This window comes from Lampetra planeri, chromosome 54 (genome assembly GCF_965212315.1).
Source record: "Lampetra planeri chromosome 54, kcLamPlan1.2.h2, whole genome shotgun sequence".
In the NCBI taxonomy this organism is placed as follows: Eukaryota; Metazoa; Chordata; class Hyperoartia; order Petromyzontiformes; family Petromyzontidae; genus Lampetra; species Lampetra planeri.
The window spans coordinates 3570249-3587966 of record NC_136160.1 but is presented as its reverse complement, the minus strand read 5'-3'; the positions used below and the strand labels follow the sequence as shown (position 1 = coordinate 3587966).

General features: G+C 49.7%; 2 protein-coding genes across 4 annotated transcripts in view; one reads left to right on the top strand and one right to left on the bottom strand.

Moving 5' to 3' along the window:
- LOC144735177 (carbonic anhydrase 2-like) overlaps positions 1 to 17718 on the top strand; it is a 527023-nt gene that overhangs the window by 84404 nt on the left and 424901 nt on the right. The gene's annotated exons all lie outside the window — the stretch shown is intronic.
- LOC144735206 (leukocyte elastase inhibitor-like) lies at positions 3691 to 12097 on the bottom strand. Of its 3 annotated transcripts, none has more exons than XM_078617675.1 (6): positions 11797 to 12097; positions 6256 to 6393; positions 5885 to 6002; positions 5275 to 5417; positions 4864 to 5031; positions 3691 to 4372 (listed from the first exon to the last, which is right to left on the bottom strand). In XM_078617675.1, the coding sequence occupies exons 1-6, from the start codon at positions 11983 to 11985 to the stop codon at positions 3911 to 3913; spliced, it is 1218 nt and encodes a 405-aa protein (XP_078473801.1). In that variant the 5' UTR covers positions 11986 to 12097; the 3' UTR covers positions 3691 to 3910. The 3 variants fall into 3 exon arrangements, with proteins under 3 accessions (XP_078473801.1, XP_078473804.1, XP_078473803.1); XM_078617678.1 differs by lacking the exon at positions 11797 to 12097 and adding an exon at positions 6874 to 7131; XM_078617677.1 differs by lacking the exon at positions 11797 to 12097 and adding an exon at positions 6659 to 6833.

The following is a 17718-nucleotide window of genomic DNA, read 5'->3' as shown; positions in this document are numbered from 1 at the left end:
CACATTTATACTTACGCGATCTCACCCAAAAACCTTTATCAATAATATTTGTCGCAAAGGCCTACGTGTTCAACATATACTGTGCTGTTCGCCTTTTGGCATCCTTTGGTCTAACACTGTTTGAGACTAGGCTCTAAAGAAAGCTGTTTCTGGTGTGGACCAATCAATTTAAAAAACAATGCATATATTATCAGAGTTTTTTTTGCATGTTCACCACAAGTACGTGTGGTTAATGCGGACATGATTCCTTGGAAAAGGTTTCTGTTTGGTGGTTTAACATCTTAACTCCTGTTTTATTGCCAGAAATGGTAAAACCTATTCTTATAAGAGCTCAGCTGAACGTGTCTCAGCTAAGCGCGTAACCGCCCTCTGCTGCCTACCGTGGGCATTTTCACGTTTCCACTTTTCACGTTTGAATGAATATTACATTTGTGGGGGAATTTTTTGTTCTTACATTGCACCCGTTTTGTGTATTGGTGTTTGGTGTCAGTGAGAGTTGGCATTGCTCTTGTACATCCAGGAAAGCGTCAATTGAGTCGAAATACTGCAGGGCGCCACAGTGGCGAGATGTTAACTACATCGCCTGGTATACACGAGGTCGTGGGTTCGATCTCGAACCTGACGCTTGCTGCTGTTTATTCGGAGTTTGCATATTCACCCCGTGGTCGCGTGGATTTTTCTCCGGGTCCTCCGGTTTTTTGCCCCTCCACATTTAGATATCAACATCACACGTTGAGAGAATTTGGCTGCTGTTTCCATACGATGATAAAGAGCCATTTCGTTGGACTATCATTTGTGGCCAGGGCTTTTTTTTAAGCGCTACATAGCTCAGTGGGCCTTTCCTGGTAAAATTAAAAAAACAATAGTTCAATAGTCAGATGGGTCCTCCCCCCTCGCCTCACACACCACCTGAAATATGTTTGCAGGATGGAGGGGTCGGGTAACCGAGGCTAAGGGGGGCAGCCAGCTATGGCTGCAAAGTTTGGTCGTACATGTTATGTATATCGTATATTGTTACATTTGAATCACAGTTCCTATGATCACTGTTACATGGTTTTTATAGCTTTATTTTGGTGATTTTGAAAACATTTTGGTTTAGCCATGTTTGTTTGCTGTAGTACAGAGTTAGCCTGATAAATTTAATCTAAATTGTCTTATGATTGTTATTGTTTGACTTGCATCCCACTGGGATTTTGCACACTGCGTTGAAATACGGTGTTTTTTTCTGGAAGACTGCTGTTTTTTCCAGGATTTTTCTGTTGCGTGTAGTCACTTTAAGATGTTTCTTGTTCATGTTTTTGTTTTGTTGCGGTTGCACCCAAGTCAAGAGCCGCATGGCTCACAGGGTTATGCCTAATAAATGAAACTGAACCACTGCAGATGAGACGGGAGCCAGATTCGGAGGGGTGGAAAGAAAAACAATGCTCATATTCTTTGGGTCTTTCGGTAAAGTCACACAGATAGGTTAAAAGAAAATAAAAAAAATAACAACAAAAAACGACATTTCGATCACAACACAAGCGATCGTCATCAGGATATTTCGATCACAACACAAGCAATCATTCATTTTCTGTTATTTTCTTTTAATCTATCTACGTGACTTTACCGAAAGACCCAAAGAATATGAATTCCTGCAGTCACGAAAGCTTTAAGTCAAGAAAAGACAATGCTCGTTTAGGTCGCCTCTTATATATGTAATAAAAGACTCCGTCAGGCACTGATGGTCTCCTCTTGTCTTTTATTCAGGTTCTTCTCCGCACCCCGCTGGTCTCCTCCACGGACCAGCATCGTCTCGCGCGCGCCCCGCGCACGCTCCTTCTCGCGTGCCACGCACGCTCCTCCGTTAGCTCCTCTACTCCCGCACTCCGCACACCGCTGGCTGACGGCGTGCTGAGGTCCTTCGGCCACGTGGCCAATGGCGCAGTACTCTCTCTCACCACCCAACGTGGCTCAGACTCTTAACTTCCCCGACTGCCCAGATCTCTTCCGGGCTCCTACTTATATCCATTCGCCCCACGTGACCCTGACTCCTCCCCTTCCGGATCGTCAGATCCGGCCTTCCCATACTACCCCGCTGGCTCCGCCCCCATTCACCTCGCCTCCCATTGGAGCCGAGGTGAACGGTGGCCCCTCCCACACACCCCGCAGACCAGGCTCCGCCCCCCAATACCCCGGGCCGTGTGATTGTACCAGAGCCCAGCAACAACCCCATTTACGCTCGCATTACATATGTATGGGTTGGTTCATGGGCGGAGTTTGCGGGGGGTGGGGGCACGGGAAGGTACAACGTTCTGCCCCAAACTGGACACCAATATCATCCATAACAGGTTTCTTTTGGGTTAGATCGCATAAAAATAAATGCGTCCTAAAACCCGCCACCACCCGACACAGCCAACTAGTAATTGTTGTCACGTAAACAGAACGTGGCCAATTCGTTACTAGCACAGCAACACCGGTGTGTTGGAGAGCAAATCCACAACATTTACAATCTGTACTCTTTGGTTCTTTCGGTAAAGTCACGTAGATAGAAAATTAATAGATTACGACGTTTCGATCGCAACACAAGCAACCGTCATCAGGTGAAACAAACACAGCAGGAGACCTGCTGACGCAGCTGTGGTTGTCCCACCTGATGACGGTTGCTTGTGTTGCGATCAAAACGTCGTGATCTGTGAATGTTCTATCTACGTGACTTTACCGAAAGAAGCAAAGAGGAGGGATTCCTGCAGTCACGAAGGCTATGTCGGGACCGTATTATTTTCAAAGAAATCCTCCTTAAATCCCCTGATGAACAGATTTACCTCCAGGAGTCGTCTGTCCAGGGACCAGAGGCGGTTCTCGATCTCGTTCGGATTCAAGACGAGTAGCATTATCACTGGGGCGTGATCAAAGAGTTTCACGTATAAGATCGTGGTGAGATGTGCTTATGAAGGTCTGGAAATGAGTAAATAATCTCGAGTGTCTTGTGTGCCCTGGAGATGTGAGTGAAGTCCCTTTCCATTGGGCGAAGTGTAACTTTGTTGTCTTTTCTAAATATCTCAACCTCCTTTCATTCAACCTTTAAGAACCTTTTTTGACCTATTCAAATAATCAGCGAGGCCCATAATTGAGTTACTCAGCAGGCAATGGGTCTCTCTTCAATCAGATACCAAACTGTAATAACGTTACCCATGATGCACTGTCAACAACCTTTGATTACTTTAAATACAAATAAATTCATGCGTAACATTTGTTTTTATGTTTAAGGGTTTGTTTGTTATTTAACATCTACTCCTGGGTAATGTCATACACCAATGTAAGACTGTTCACCTGGAAACATTATGTATTTTAGGTCAGGGCCCTGTGGTGTATAATTCAGTCCAACTATTTTTCTGTCTTTTTATACACGACCAGCGTCCAGTGGAGTATATGATGGACAGTTTTAAACATAAACTAAGTGGTTCACGATAACAAATATTTCCCAAGGTAACTGAGGTAATATCTGATGGCTGCTGTTCTCTTGAAATCATTGCCAAAGTCTTGTCAATAAAATCAAGACTAGCAACACTTATTCTTCCAAAAAAGATGAACTTGTTTTGTTTCATGAAACTGCTATTTAAATGTGCCACGTGTCACAACCGGAATTCATAATTGTAAAGTGGCTGGTTGATATAACTGCGGGTGTGTCCAGAGTAATCTCACACGCACTGCAATTTTTCAAGAGACTTTAATCACGCAGCCCTCCCAACAAAACCCAGCAGCCAAAAAATTTATTGTTTTGCCAACAATACTTAAAAACAACAATAATCAAGAGTGCCACAACAACACATTTCAAGTCGAGTGTATATTATCCCCAGTATATTTCCCCCCTACTCTGACGGAGTGTCTTCCCACTGGTATATGAGTATATTTTTCCCTTAAAGCAGCACAGTCAAATCAGACGGCACCCATTTCTCAACGAAGATCGGAGCCTCGATGGACCCTCAGGGGTTGTGTAGCGACCCAAAAAGAGAACGCTTCCATTGCGGTTGTCACGAATGAGGAAGACGAATGGGTGATCGGCGCAAAATTTAAAGGGTCGATTATCGGACATGAGAGACAGTACCGTGTGTTCATCTATGGCGGCAGCCGCCTCTGTCCCTTCTTCATTCACTTCAACAAAAGTGCGGTGGGCCACGTGCGAAACGAACAGGTCACGTTTTCCGTCCATGCCCGACAAGTCGGCAGTGAGCGGCGAGAAGAGGTCTCCCATGCCGAGGGTCGAGAGTGGCTCATTGAGGGTGTAGCTTTGCTCCAGGCGGAAGCGTGGGAGATGCAGCAAAACGTCCCCAGAGTGCATCGTCATTGGCGATGTCCACTTTTCAAGGCTCAGAAGGTTCAGCTCCCTCTCCAGCTGATCCGTTCATTGCGAGAACAACGAAAGACACGATTAAAGCACAAGTGACCGAGCAGACAATGCTTAGGTGAAGCATTAGCGAGAAGGCAACAACTCCTGTGCTCACGCAGGAACTGGAATGTGAATGTGCAGCCCTGCAGCATTGCTTGCTCCTACCACTGGTGGAAGAAGGGCCTGCACGGTGTGGTTATGTTGACCTTCTTTCGCATTGTACATAGCCAACCGTGCTAGTAAAAATAATAGACTGCAATTAAGGACATGTAACCACCTGTGATGTCAGGCAAGACGTTATTGTTGTGAGTTAATACAATAAATATATAGGTTCATTGGTATACTCTTTTAAAATGCAATTGGAGGCTTTCAAGGATTCAATACCTTGAGAACTGATGCTATCAGCATCATAATGAGGTCACTGGAATAAAAATGTCTCCAACATGTGGATATTCTATTTAACATGTTGGAATGTGCAAATGTGTAACATGAAATACCTTTTCCAAACCAGTAGTTTTATCTTTGATGGTAGCTGGCAGCAGAATAATCATGCTCATTTCATTTCCCACATATGGAAGTTCAAGCACTTTTAAATTCATGTGCTTGACAAAGCCATGTTTAAACTTATTCTCTTGGAACATCATCTGCACTGGCTTTGTCTCTCGCTGTGCAATACAAATAAAACACATCACTGGTTATTCCCATTGTGCATACAGAACTCCTCTTATCCAAGGCCCCCCCCTTACCCGCGACTCCTATTATATGCGTCAGTTGTAGGGTCTGTGAATTTTCCGATTATCCTCAGGCCCTATTCCCATTGTTTGTCATTATCCGCGACTTTTCCCCACGCCTTCCCATCATGCACAATTTATCCCACAATGTGTGTGGACAAACGTGGTGGCAGTTACCTTGTTAAGGTAAAACGTTCTCTGGGCGGTATTTCGAAGCTTAAATTGTGTGGCCCACTTCCCTTTGAAGTAAACAGCATTCACGACCACGAGTCGGGTCATGGAGTCCACAGTGCCCTCGCCCAAAAGATCTTTTATTTTGCCTAGAAGAGAAAAACACTTCGCATTCAGTTAAATAGAAATACGTAAAAACTCATTCAGTATCAAGATTTTTCATCAGTGCAGTTTTGCAATGGGGGTATTTGGACACTTCCCTTGAGGTTTATCATATGCGGGAAGAAATGGAATATTGCATACATGTCAACCACTTATCATTGCCTACCTCACTACAGACCAATCCAGACCTTATTGGTCACCCCGTGCCCCCTTATAAATCTCAACGTTCCTCCTACAAAGTCCCATCACCATGGGAGAAAAAATAAAATACACTTAAATTTGTTTTTATGATACTGTACCTGGAGAAAACCCCACCTACGTATAAAGGAATAATCTTCAGAGGTCTGCAAAGGCAAGTTGAGACCCCATGTACCATGCTGCTACCAACCGTATTGTCTCAACATGTGAAAAAACAAATACTTTAGTCTGAGACACGAGAAAATATATCATTCACCTTCAGTGTTTCCTTCGACCCAGGCATTGATTTCCTTCCGTACATCGTTAGATGCTCCGGTGAAGTCTACAGCAGCCAACTCAGCCTCATAAAACTTCTGAGTGCTTTCTAGAAACTCCTAAAGCAGAGAGCAATGGCAACACATTTACTACAAGATACATTTTCCAGCAATAAAACAACATGCCAAATGTTTAAGTTTCAAATCGAGAGTGAAAACTTTTTTCTTTAGAACTGCTTTATGCTTAGTTTGTTGTCCTTCCCCCATACACTCCGATTATCACGGTTGGCTACGTACAGTGCGAAAGAAGTGCAACATATGTACATACATCACATGTTTCTACATTAGGTTAAACATTCCTCTTTCTGATCACCTTGAGGAAGCCGAAGGACTTCTCGCCGTAGAGACGGTTGGCAAGGCGAAGGACGCAGCCTGCTCCAGGAGCTTTCAAAGTGCCGAGCAGACTCTTGAAAGCTTCGTGAACATCGCTCATTCCTTTATAGCAAAGTACCTAAGACACACATGTAATATTATTCACACCTTCTTTGAGAATCCAACACATCCTCGGTAACCCAGTATCCTCGGTAACCCAGAATCCTTGCTGTTGCGGCTTGGACTTCACCCAATGCCTCACAGCAGCCTGTGCAGAGGCTGCGTGCAGCTGTGATGGGCATTCTGATGGGCAGGCATGTAATGAGTCACACCAAAAGCGATTGGATGTGAATTGTTGTGATTCAAGGTCTTTAAATTATACATTATAGTATCATTGCCTGCACCTTTCTGTTGTTGTTGTTGTTGAATGTGTCCAGGTTTGTCACTCCACTCAAGAATTGTATTCGGGTCAACGACGATTTATCGTCAAAGGGAGCTGACATCGTGCTGCTCGCAGCAGACATCGCAGCTATCGCGATTTTCACCTGAAGACGAACGCTTGTGTTGCGTTCGAAATGTCGCGATTTATTTAATTTTAATCTTACATACGTGACTTTACCTAAAGAACCAAAGAGTATCGTAAAGTATCTCCGTCGTCAGGCAGCCAAATGTCTATTTCGGCTTGTTATTGTAATAAAAGACTCCGTCAGGCACTGCTGGTCTCCGTTGGTCTTTTATTAAAGTTCTTTCTCCGCACCCCGCTGGTCTCCTCCGCGGACCAGCGTCGTCTCGCGCGCGCCCCCGCACGCACTTCCTCCTCAGCTCCTCCACTCGTCCTCACACCCCGCTGGTCCTGACAAGGGACCAGCGTCTCCTCTCGCGTGCCGCGCACTCTCCCGTGACCCTGACTCCTCCCCTTCCGGATCGTAAGATCCGGCCTTCCCATACTGCCCTGCAGACCAAGCTCCGCCCCCCAATACCCCAGGCCGTGTGGTTGGGCCAGAGCCCAGCAACAACCCCATTTACGCTCGCATTACATTATTATAAATGAGCACGCTGCGTAAAGTGTACGGTCATCTGTAAATTATTGGTTGGTATTTTGACTGCAAGACAACAGTAAATGTTGAGTTTCAGCAATTATCAAATGTGGCTGTGTCACAAGCGGTGGCGTGGTGTGGTTGGCATGGGAGGGCCGCAACTCTTGAAGGGGGCCTCGAATCAAGAACTAAACAAGTAAGAATTGTTAAGAAAAAATGCATTTTTTTAAATCCATGAACAATTGCCTGCGGTCTACAACGGACCAAGCCCAATAAACGCATCTGGCTTTCATATCAATAGAGCAGCAGCATCAAGCAGCGCAATCCAGCCCCATTGAGGAAATCTTAGACCGGTGGGCCGGCATGAAAACAAGACGCACATGACTTAATTGTGAGTATTGTTGCCTTTTATTATATATTTTTTTTTATTAATACCTGTCACTGTGAGACTGTCTTTCTTCTCTAAAACCAAAACAATAAAGAGTTAATGCCGACATTATTGCATACGGGTTCAAAAAGCATCCGCTATTTCAGCAAAAGCGAGTCGTGAGAAAGGAGTTGAGGGGGGGGCACAGTCGTAACTTGCGTAGCCTCCCCCCTATCGAATTAGGTCGTTGCGTCCCTGGTGCAAGGAATGCAATCAGGGCCCAAACCGGCCTTCCCTCTCATTGCAGTTCAGCACCTGGGCCCCACCTGCCCGTGCGCTCTGGTGCAGTTGCAATGCCTGCACACTGGATAGCTTATGCCACTGGCACGGCCACTTTACATTATTGATCAAGTATCATTGCGTACTCTTTGGTTCATTCGGTAAAGTCACGTAGGTAGCAAAATAATAAATACGACGTTTCGATCGCAACACAAGCAGTTGTCATCAGGTGGGACAACCACAGCAAGAAAAAACTGCTGAAGTAGACTATCATTGCGTAGCTGGTTAATGCAGCACTGTTGCAATTGCTGAATGGGATTCGGATATTCATTGGCAGCTGATTGGCTAAAGAGAAGGCGTCCAGAGGTTTGGAGTCTGTGAGCTTCATGAGTATCGTGGTAGCAATTCACACAATAGGATATGTACTGTTTTATTGGAGTATTAAAATGTGGATCTGCAATATACATACGTTTTCTTTAACAGGCAACCTTTGGACGTGACCCTCCATCCCTCCGAGCCAGCTAGCCAGTCCGCAAAACTGTAATTCTGATATCGGACCCCTGTCTCTCTCCACTTTTTTCTTGCATTCTCTTTCCTGTATATCGCGATTTATCTCGATTTCTCGCTCCATCTTTGTTTCCATCCGTTTATCAATTCCTCTCTCCCCTCTCCATGCTTCACTGTATCTCACACACTTCCCTCCCACGATCTCTTCCCCCGTTTACTCTCTCACCTGTCACCTCTCACACTCGCTCTACTTATTCCCACCTTTCTCTTTCCCGTCTCGATGTATCTTGCCTCTCATTAACCCTCTCTCTCCTGCTGCTTGTCACGTTCCATTGCTGTCCTCTTTCCGTTTTGCTCTTTCTTTCCTCTTCATTTCATGCCCTTTCACTCTCTCTCCCACCACTCTCCGTCTCTTCCTCTCCGCTCTATCTCCTTGTCTTCACCTCCCACCTCTGTTCTAATAGAGTATGGTAAGCATGAGTGTGATAGTGAGAGTATGATGATGATTTCGCATGATAGAGTAAGCCGCACATTTGTGTGGGATATTCGTCCGAGGTGGGGTATGGGCGTGACACGAGTCCACAAGACGACACCACGCACGAGCAATTGTGAGCGCGGCAGCCAGCCAGACAGGAATCCACTCAAGTTATCTGGCCAAATTTTTATTGTAAATGTTGTGGGTTTTACTCTCCAACACACCGGGGTGCTGAACTAGTAACTCGTTGGCATGTTTTATTTACGTGACAAGCCTCACTAATTGGCTGTGTGTCGGGTGGTGGCAGGTTTAACGACACGAACACCAAAAAAAACCCCGTCTGTTATGGACTGAAACCCCCAATTTTGTTTCACCTTCATACAATAGAGTGCCGTGAAATATTTAGCAAGACCTTGGGGGGCCGTCCATAAATGACGTCACGCGATTTTGGACGATTTTTGACCCCCCCCCCCCTCGTCACACGGCGTCACAAAAAGTCAGACCCCCCTCAAATATGACGTCACAAAGCTCTGCCCCCCTCCCAAAATCATATTTCCATTTTGAAAATAAAACATGCTTCAAATCGCTTGAAACTATTGTCATTGTAGTGCGTATTTAATGTGGCGCTGTGTGATGCCGCCACCGCGAAGCCGCTCTGCGGGTGCCCCATCTACGATCTCGTCACCACCAAGTGACGGGGCCGACGCTGCTTCCCCCTCGCCACCCCCCACATAAACACACCCACACCCTCACACATTTCCCCCCACATAGAGCTCCGAGGGGAGGTCACCTGGCCGACAGGTTTTCACCCAGAAGCCCTCTCATAGGGATAATCTTCACGGTTACCTGCAGCCAGGGAATTGGGCGATCTCCCCCGATGCTAACTCGCACCGCGACGCTGTGACTTGGGGTGAAATTGCATGGTCACGACAGGGCTGCCCAGCCGCCGCGGTTAACACACACACCCCACACACGGGTCGGCAGGCAGGTAGGGTGGAGGAGCCACGAACGGCGGAAAACCAGGGTAAGCGTCTGATTGGCAGGACGAATGTGCTTGTGCACGGCTGCCAAGGCAGCAGCCCAGCGGCAGTCCCTTTGATATGGAAACCGGGATGTGGACGGCGCTGAGAACGTCGAATGCTGTAGGACAGACGAGCAATCTGATTGGCCGGGAAGGCCATCGGATCAGCGACGGCTTTTCTTTGATGAAAGTAACAATAAAAGGGGCCGTAGAAAGGGGAAAAGGTCTTTTGCTTCTCAAGTCAGCTATCGGGGCGGTCATCTCTTCAGCTATTCGAACGTCCATGTGACGAGTCGAAGTGCTGTGAGGATGGGCACACCGGAGCGTCGAACCGTGAGTAAGAGAGAGAGAGTTGGTATTTAGCTTAATCGCCAAAGGGGTTTAAGTCCTAACAGACTAAGGTACAGACCATCGGGAGATAGTTTAATCCTGCCTTGCCGATTCCGACTGATTCGGTGAGAGTGGCTCTCAGTCGCGCCGATAATAAATCGTTAGTAACTGATCACAGCCTCGTGTCGACTCGGTGAGTGTGTGGAAAGTGCGTGGTGCTGTGTGTGTGTGCGCTCGTAACGTGGGTGGTCGGCGCTTCTGCGGGTGCACACTCCGTTCTGTGGCTCTGGATGCCCGTGCTGCGTGAGGGCTCACACCCACCGCTCACACCTGTCCCACAGCCATTTAAACGAGCGCTATCAACCGCCCACGGTGGCCGCGCGTGTGCGAGCAACGCCACTGACCTCCGACCCCCAGTTGCCGTGCTATTTTGGCGTGTGCACGGGGTTGAGCAGTCGCGTGCGGGTAGTTCTTACCAATGTTTTGAGGGAAGGCACGCGGAGGGTGTGTGAATGACCAAGGTGGCCAAAGGGCCAGCCAAGAGTTATGTCTCACAGAGAGGAATCGGGGGGCAGCAGCCCCTACAGCTGCATGCTGATGTTGTAGGAGTGTTGTAATAACAATTAGTTTTATTATAACAATTCTATATTTATTTAAAGTGGCGAATTTTGATGTGACGTCACATTTCTCAAACCCCCCCACTCACACATCGTCACAATTGTCTGACCCCCCCCTAGGTGCATGACGTCATTTGTGGACGGCCCCTTATGCAAAGTGCAGTGTGCATGTTCTATAGAGTGGGGTGCGGTTGCACGCATCATAAAGCAATGTTGACACAACCCATCAGCAGCAGTGCCTCAAAGGTGGCCTGCGGAAAGGCAGAGCAGCACAATCGGCTCGCTGGTCTTTGTCTGCATGCGTTTACTGAGAATGACCACGCGTCATCATGAATTGGCAAAAAATACAAAAACCGTTTAAATTCATGTTCTGGGTTACAAAAAAATGTACCTCTTTTTGTCTTAGATGTTTCGTCGAAACAAATGTTGTTATTTTTGTTCTCATCAAATGACAGCGACGCCCTTGGGATATGCGTTAAGAGAGTAATGGGAGAAATTGCGTTGAACGATTGTTGTGGCATCACTTCTCAAAATAAAACTAGGAAATACTCTGCTCCGATTGATAACAAGACGACGTTTTGGGCAACGTGCCTTCTGTCACAGCACACAACATGGTGCTGTACTATTTTAATTGTTCGAAATGTGTCCCGTCGAGAACATCTCGTCAGTGTGGCACCAACTCGACAGTCCACAGCTGTGCACTCAAGATTCTCGAATTAAACGCCGACAAATAAACTGCACAGATGGTCCAGATGTTTCGTGACCCCCGATTGATGTTGGGTTTTTTCCTTTTGCATATCCATATCTGTTTTAAATCAACCTTACTTTTAAACCGACACATTTAAGTTTTGGATAATTAATTCGTGAGCGATTTTTTGTATGCTGCTGTTGTTTGTTTGTTGTTGTTACCTTGGACATTTGCTCAGATGTTTGTCCCCTAGCGCCGAGCAGCACCATGGACAGCGCCGCGGAGATGCTAAGTGGGGAGAAGAAGACATTGCCACCAGCCTCCCGTGCACCCAGCGTCTTGAAGACATTAATGGCGAACTCGACGTTGGCTGCCACCGCCTTCTCCATCGCTGCCTGGGGTCGCGCCATTGAAAACTTTCAACTGAGCAGAGAGACAGAGAGAGAGAGAGGCAGTCCGTCAGGATGAACTCGTTCCTTTGCTCTGGGTTTGTTTGCCTGGATACGCCTTTAAGTTGGTGACCCTTCCTGCTACCAGCACCACCACTTAGGGCGTTCATATAGCGGGGGGAAGGTGGAGGGGGTGGGTAGGGTGGTGGGGGTGGGTCGGTGAGGGTGGGGAGTGGGTAGGGGAGGGTGGTGGGGGTGGGTAGGGGAGGGTGGGGGGTGGTGAGGGGAGGGTGGTGGGGGTGGGTAGGGGAGGGTGGTGGCGGTGGGTCGGTGAGGGTGGGGGGTGGTGAGGGGAGGGTGGTGGGGGTGGGGAGGGGAGGGTGGTGGGGGTGGGTCGGTGAGGGTGGGGAGTGGGGAGGGGAGGGTGGTGGGGGTGGGTAGGGGAGGGTATGGAGTGGGTAGGGGAAGGTGGGGGTGGGTCGGGGAAATAGGGGAGGGTGGGTCAGGTGGGTGGGTGGGTGGGTAGGGGGGGTAGGAGAGGGAGGGTGGGGTAGGTAGGGAAAGGTAGGGGGAGGGACGGTTGGATGGGTAGGGTGGGGGTGTATGTTAGGGTGGGGGGGGTGGTGAGTGGATCGGAGTGACTCATGCAGCCAGCTTTGGCTGCAAAATTTGGTAGTACATGTGTATTGCGAGCGTAAATGGGGTTGCTGCTGGGCTCTGGCCCAATCACACGGCCCGGGTATTGGGGGTGGAGCCCGGTATGGGGGGCGTGTGGGAGGGGCCGCGGTTCACCTCGGCTCCAATGGGAAGCGAGGTGAATGGAGGTGGAGCCAGCAGGGCAGTATGGGAAGGCCGGATCGGACGATCCGGAAGGGGAGGAGTCAGGGTCACGTGGGAGAGAGGATATAGAGGGGAGCCCGGAAGAGATCGGGGTCAGTTGATGGAGTGAAGAAGCGGGACCATGTTGGGTGGCCGCCGCGCCATCAGCCACGTGGCTGATGGGGCTTCGGCACACCGTCGGCCAGTGGTGTGCGGAGCGGGGAGGAGCGACTTGACGCGAGAGGAGCGTGCGCGGCACGCGAGAGGAGCGTGCGCGGCACGCGAGAGGAGCGTGCGGGGCACGCGAGAGGAGCGTGCGGGGCACGCGAGAGGAGCGTGCGGGGCATGCGAGAGGAGCCGCTGGTCCCTTGTTAGGACCAGCGGGGTGTGAGGACGAGTGGAGGAGCTGAGGAGGAAGTGCGTGCGGGGCGCGCGCGAGACGACGCTGGTCCGCGGAGGAGACCAGCGGGGTGCGGAGAAAGAACTTGAATAAAAGACCAACGGAGACCAGCAGTGCCTGATGGAGTCTTTTATTACACTGGAGTCAGAAGTGGACTTTTTCAAGGCAAAATAACATCGAGGAAGATGGCCGAGAACTTGAAAAAGCATAACCCACTTGTTACGTCGTCCGACGATGAAGAGACGGCCGCCGGCGCACGTCCTCCAGCGACCACGTGGCGGGCCGCCGCCATCTTGAACATCGCGGCGGAAAGGCGGCGGTGCGCTGCCATCTCGGAGGCGCCGCGTGGTGTGCATCCTGCTGCTGAGCAGCTGTTTTGCGGGGACGAGCCGCAAGGAGAGGACGCCAACGCTGCTGCTGCCGGGGCGGGAGCATCCCCGTCCTGGCTCGTGTACGAGACACCGGAGCAGTCGCGGGAGGACGCTGGGCTCACCGTCCGAGTTTTTTGAGTTGTCTCAAGTCACCACCCTACCGTCCTCTGCTCGCTGCAGCCCCGGGCGAGTCGTGACGATATGCACCAGGCCCTAACACACACCTCACCCATCTTGCTTGCGCTGGGGTGCGATTGTTATGTCTTGAGCGTGCGGAGCGCGGGTCGGGCTGTGTGTGTGTGTGTGTGAGGATGGACGCACTGTCTGCTTGTGGTTGCTCTGTGTCAAATAGTGTTTATGCGTTGCGGCATGGGGAAGTTAATTATGAATTTGGTTGTGTCGAGTGTCCCGCGCTGTTACCATCCCGTGGGTTGCCGTGTGCGACGTGGTTATTTTGATGATTTTTTTTTTGCTGCATGGTACGACAGGGTTAACGGTGTGTTGTCTGCCTGCAGCTCTGCTTGCAATTATGCATAATGTACAACCTGTGTGGAACTTTGCTGCTTGTAATCGCGATATGCTGACTGCACGTACTGTATAGACTGTCTTTCTGTATGGATATGGAGTGCGGTGCATTGTTTTGACCATTGGGTTCGAGATTGTTATTAGTTGTGCGTACCTGTTCGGAAATTGGTCAATTCGTGGGGGACCCTAATTTTTGGTTGTATGGGTGTTCGTGCACACGAGATTGCATGTGTGTTCATAGGAAATTGCGAGGGATGAGGGCGTTGTTGGTGGCCCTGCCGTCAAGGGTGATGGGGCCGTAAATTTCCGCCAAGTGGCGTCGCTCTGTCCGTTGATTGCGTGCGGCCAGGGGTTGCATTGCGAGTTGGTGTGTATGAGCAATGTGTCTTGGTTAACTGGGTTGCGCTCTAACTTGTGTGCGTGCATTGCGTGTTGTGCGCAATGCTGGCGTGTTGGCGCCCATCGGGGTAACAGGAGCATAGTGGCCCGTGTCTGACTAAGGGGGGGCGTGTCATTGCACCAGCATTTTGGGACTGAGATGCTGGCTGGGTTCTATTCTGGGGCAAATATTGCACTAGTATACGCCTGCCATTGTTGAGTGGGTGATGCACGAGTTGTGGTCACATCGGCCTATGGCCGATGGCTGACCTGACAGCCCGGAGGCGAGACACTCCGTGGTATGTCTCAAACTAATGGGCCGTGTGCTCATATGGCTCGGGGAGTCGGGGTTCCGTCGTGCGGTGGCAGATTGTTAACCTGGTGGACCAGGGGCTCACGGAATTCAGGAATAGTGGTTCCGTTACGTTGCAGCGAACGGGGAGACCTGGCTACCATGGGGCGGGGATTCCCCTTGCGGGTCCTCCACCGGGAAGGGCCGCGGACTTGTTCCGCTCTGGGTTATGACGTTATTGAATGTATAGGGGAACTAGTCCTGCAGATCCTATTTGGGGATATGGATATTGTGGGGGTTCAAGCGATTGGAATATGGCCTAGGTTAGCGGAATGCGACGGGTCCGGGGTGATTGCTAGGATGGCAGTGAGGACACATGCTGGACAGCGGGTTCAGCCTATTGGTGATAGTAAGCCTAACTTGTTCAGAATGCGTGTTGGGGAGTGCGACTCCATATCGTCAAGATATTGGCTAGGGAACATTGCCCCGTAGGGGGTCGATGGGGTCTGGCCTTGCCAAGGGATGAACCTTCCCTTGTCTGTAAAGCGTCAGACTATAAGATGCTGGGGTGTGTCCATTGGTGATGGGATAGTACGGGATGGAGCGTGGCTGAGTCGTTGCGACGTGCCATTGTCTCGTCCCCGAAATTGCACTGGCCGAGTGGATGGCCAGTGGACGTTGCTGTGGTTGGACGACCACGGTGCGGGCGAAGGCAAGTTAAATGTTGCCGCTGGGGAGCGTGGCTCTCTCCACGCGAGGGTGTGTGGCCGGGGGCTGTGTTGAGAGTGACAGTGGGTAGATGCTATGTACGTGAGATGTCTGTGCTGGTCCTCAAGGGAGGACTGTTGATGGGCAAGAGCAGAAAAAATGTTGTTGTCACGTGAAAATAATATTTTTTAGTTAAAATGTAGATACTGGGGCATCCATCGCGTTGATTTTTTGGGTATTTATTGGGTTTCTCCTTATGCGGGGAGAATTTCGATCATCTCCACTACCCTGGGGCCGGATGGCTGTCGTGTACAACATGCGGATGTGCGTTTCGTTGTGCTGTGCCTCAGGGGGTTGGGTTCTCCTTCTCGTCACAGATCTTTGGCGCCTGCTACACTGGGTGTCACCGGTTGTGCTAACCGGATGTATACTTGAAGGGGGAATGGAGCGCCTGTTCGTCACTCCTGCTCTACCAGTTGTTCTCTGAAGTTGGACTTGAGCCAGGCGGATGGACCAGCAACACGGACACGCTCTAAGACACCGCATTCATGATTATGCGAGTCTGCCGTTTTTGCGTGTCGGTTACCGTTGTTGTGCATTGCTTTCCATTCCTTAATTCTTCTTGCTTGTTGCGCGGAGGACGGGCCAGTGTTCCGTACCGGATCCAGATCCCTTCCCTTTCGTTAATTGTGTTTGTCGTTGTACTCTCTGTTGTGTCTGGGGTGATTCCTGATTGTGATGCCGTCGCTCGCATTATTTTATCCTATTGCAGCCAGGACGGCTGGATTTTTCATCGGGGGGGGGGGGGGGGGGTCATGTAATGCGAGCGTAAATGGGGTTGCTGCTGGGCTCTGGCCCAATCACACGGCCCGGGGTATGGGGGGCGTGTGGGAGGGGCTGCCGTTCACCTCGGCTCCAATAGGAAGCGAGGTGAATGGAGGTGGAGCCAGCAGGGCAGTATGGGAAGGCCGGATCGGACGATCCGGAAGGGGAGGAGTCAGGGTCACGTGGGAGAGAGGATATAGAGGGGAGCCCGGAAGAGATCGGGGTCAGTTGATGGAGTGAAGAAGCGGGACCATGTTGGGTGGCCGCCGCGCCATCAGCCACGTGGCTGATGGGGCTTCAGCACACCGTCGGCCAGTGGTGTGCGGAGCGGGGAGGAGCGACTTGACGCGAGAGGAGCGTGCGGGGCACGCGAGAGGAGCGCGCGCGGCACGCGAGAGGAGACGCTGGTCCCTTGTTAGGACCAGCGGGGTGTGAGGACGAGTGGAGGAGCTGAGGAGGAAGTGCGTGCGGGGCGCGCGCGAGACGACGCTGGTCCGCGGAGGAGACCAGCGGGGTGCGGAGAAAGAACTTTAATAAAAGACCAACGGAGACCAGCAGTGCCTGACGGAGTCTTTTATTACACAGGTAACAAGCTGAGATTAGGAGCACTCCCTTTAAGAGTGTGCTCCTAATCTCAGCTCGTTACCTGTATAAAAGACACCTGGGAGCCAGAAATATTTCTGATTGAGAGGGGGTCAAGTACTTATTTCCCTCACTAAAATGCAAATCAATTTATAACATTTTTGACATGCGTTTTTCTGGATTTTGTTGTTATTCTCTCACTGTTCAAATAAACCTACCATTAAAATTATAGACTGATCATTTCTTTGTCAGTGGGCAAACGTAAAAAATCACCGAAAGACCCAAAGAATATGAATTCCTGCAGTCACGAAAGCTTTATGTCAAGAAAAAACAATGGTCGTTTAGGTCGCCTCTTATATATATGGTTCGGTTCATGGGCAGAGTTTGCGGGAGGGCACGGGCGGGGGGGGGAGTGCAACGTCCCGCCCCAAACTGGACACCAATATCAACCATAACAGGTTTATTTTGGGTTAGATCGCGTAAATATGTAAATGCGTCGTTAAACCCACCACCACCCGACACAGCCAACTAGTAAGTGTTGTCACGTAAACAGAACGTGGCCAATTCGTTACTAGCACAGCAACACCGGTGTGTTGGAGAGCAAATCCACAACATTTAAAATCTGTACTCTTTGGTTCTTTCTGTAAAGTCACGTAGATGGAAAATTAATAGATCACGACGTTTCGATCGCAACACAAGCAACCATCATCAGGTGAAACAAACAGCATGAGAACTGCTGTCGGAGCTGTGGTTGCCTCAGCTGATGGCGGTTGCTTGTGTTGCGATCGAAACGTCGTGATCTATTAATGTTCTACATACGTGACTTTACTGAAAGAACCAAAGAGTATGGATTC

Bases quoted from the DNA above. Each gene is read 5' to 3' on its own strand.
- LOC144735206 (XM_078617675.1), bottom strand. From the start codon at position 11,985: ATGGCGCGACCCCAGGCAGCGATGGAGAAGGCGGTGGCAGCCAACGTC. The intron at 5,418-5,884 runs GTGAATGATATA...TTTCTCTTCTAG, and splicing joins GGTCGAAGGAAACACTGAAG to GCAAAATAAAAGATCTTTTG. The intron at 4,373-4,863 runs GTATTTCATGTT...TGAACGGATCAG, and splicing joins AAACTACTGGTTTGGAAAAG to CTGGAGAGGGAGCTGAACCT.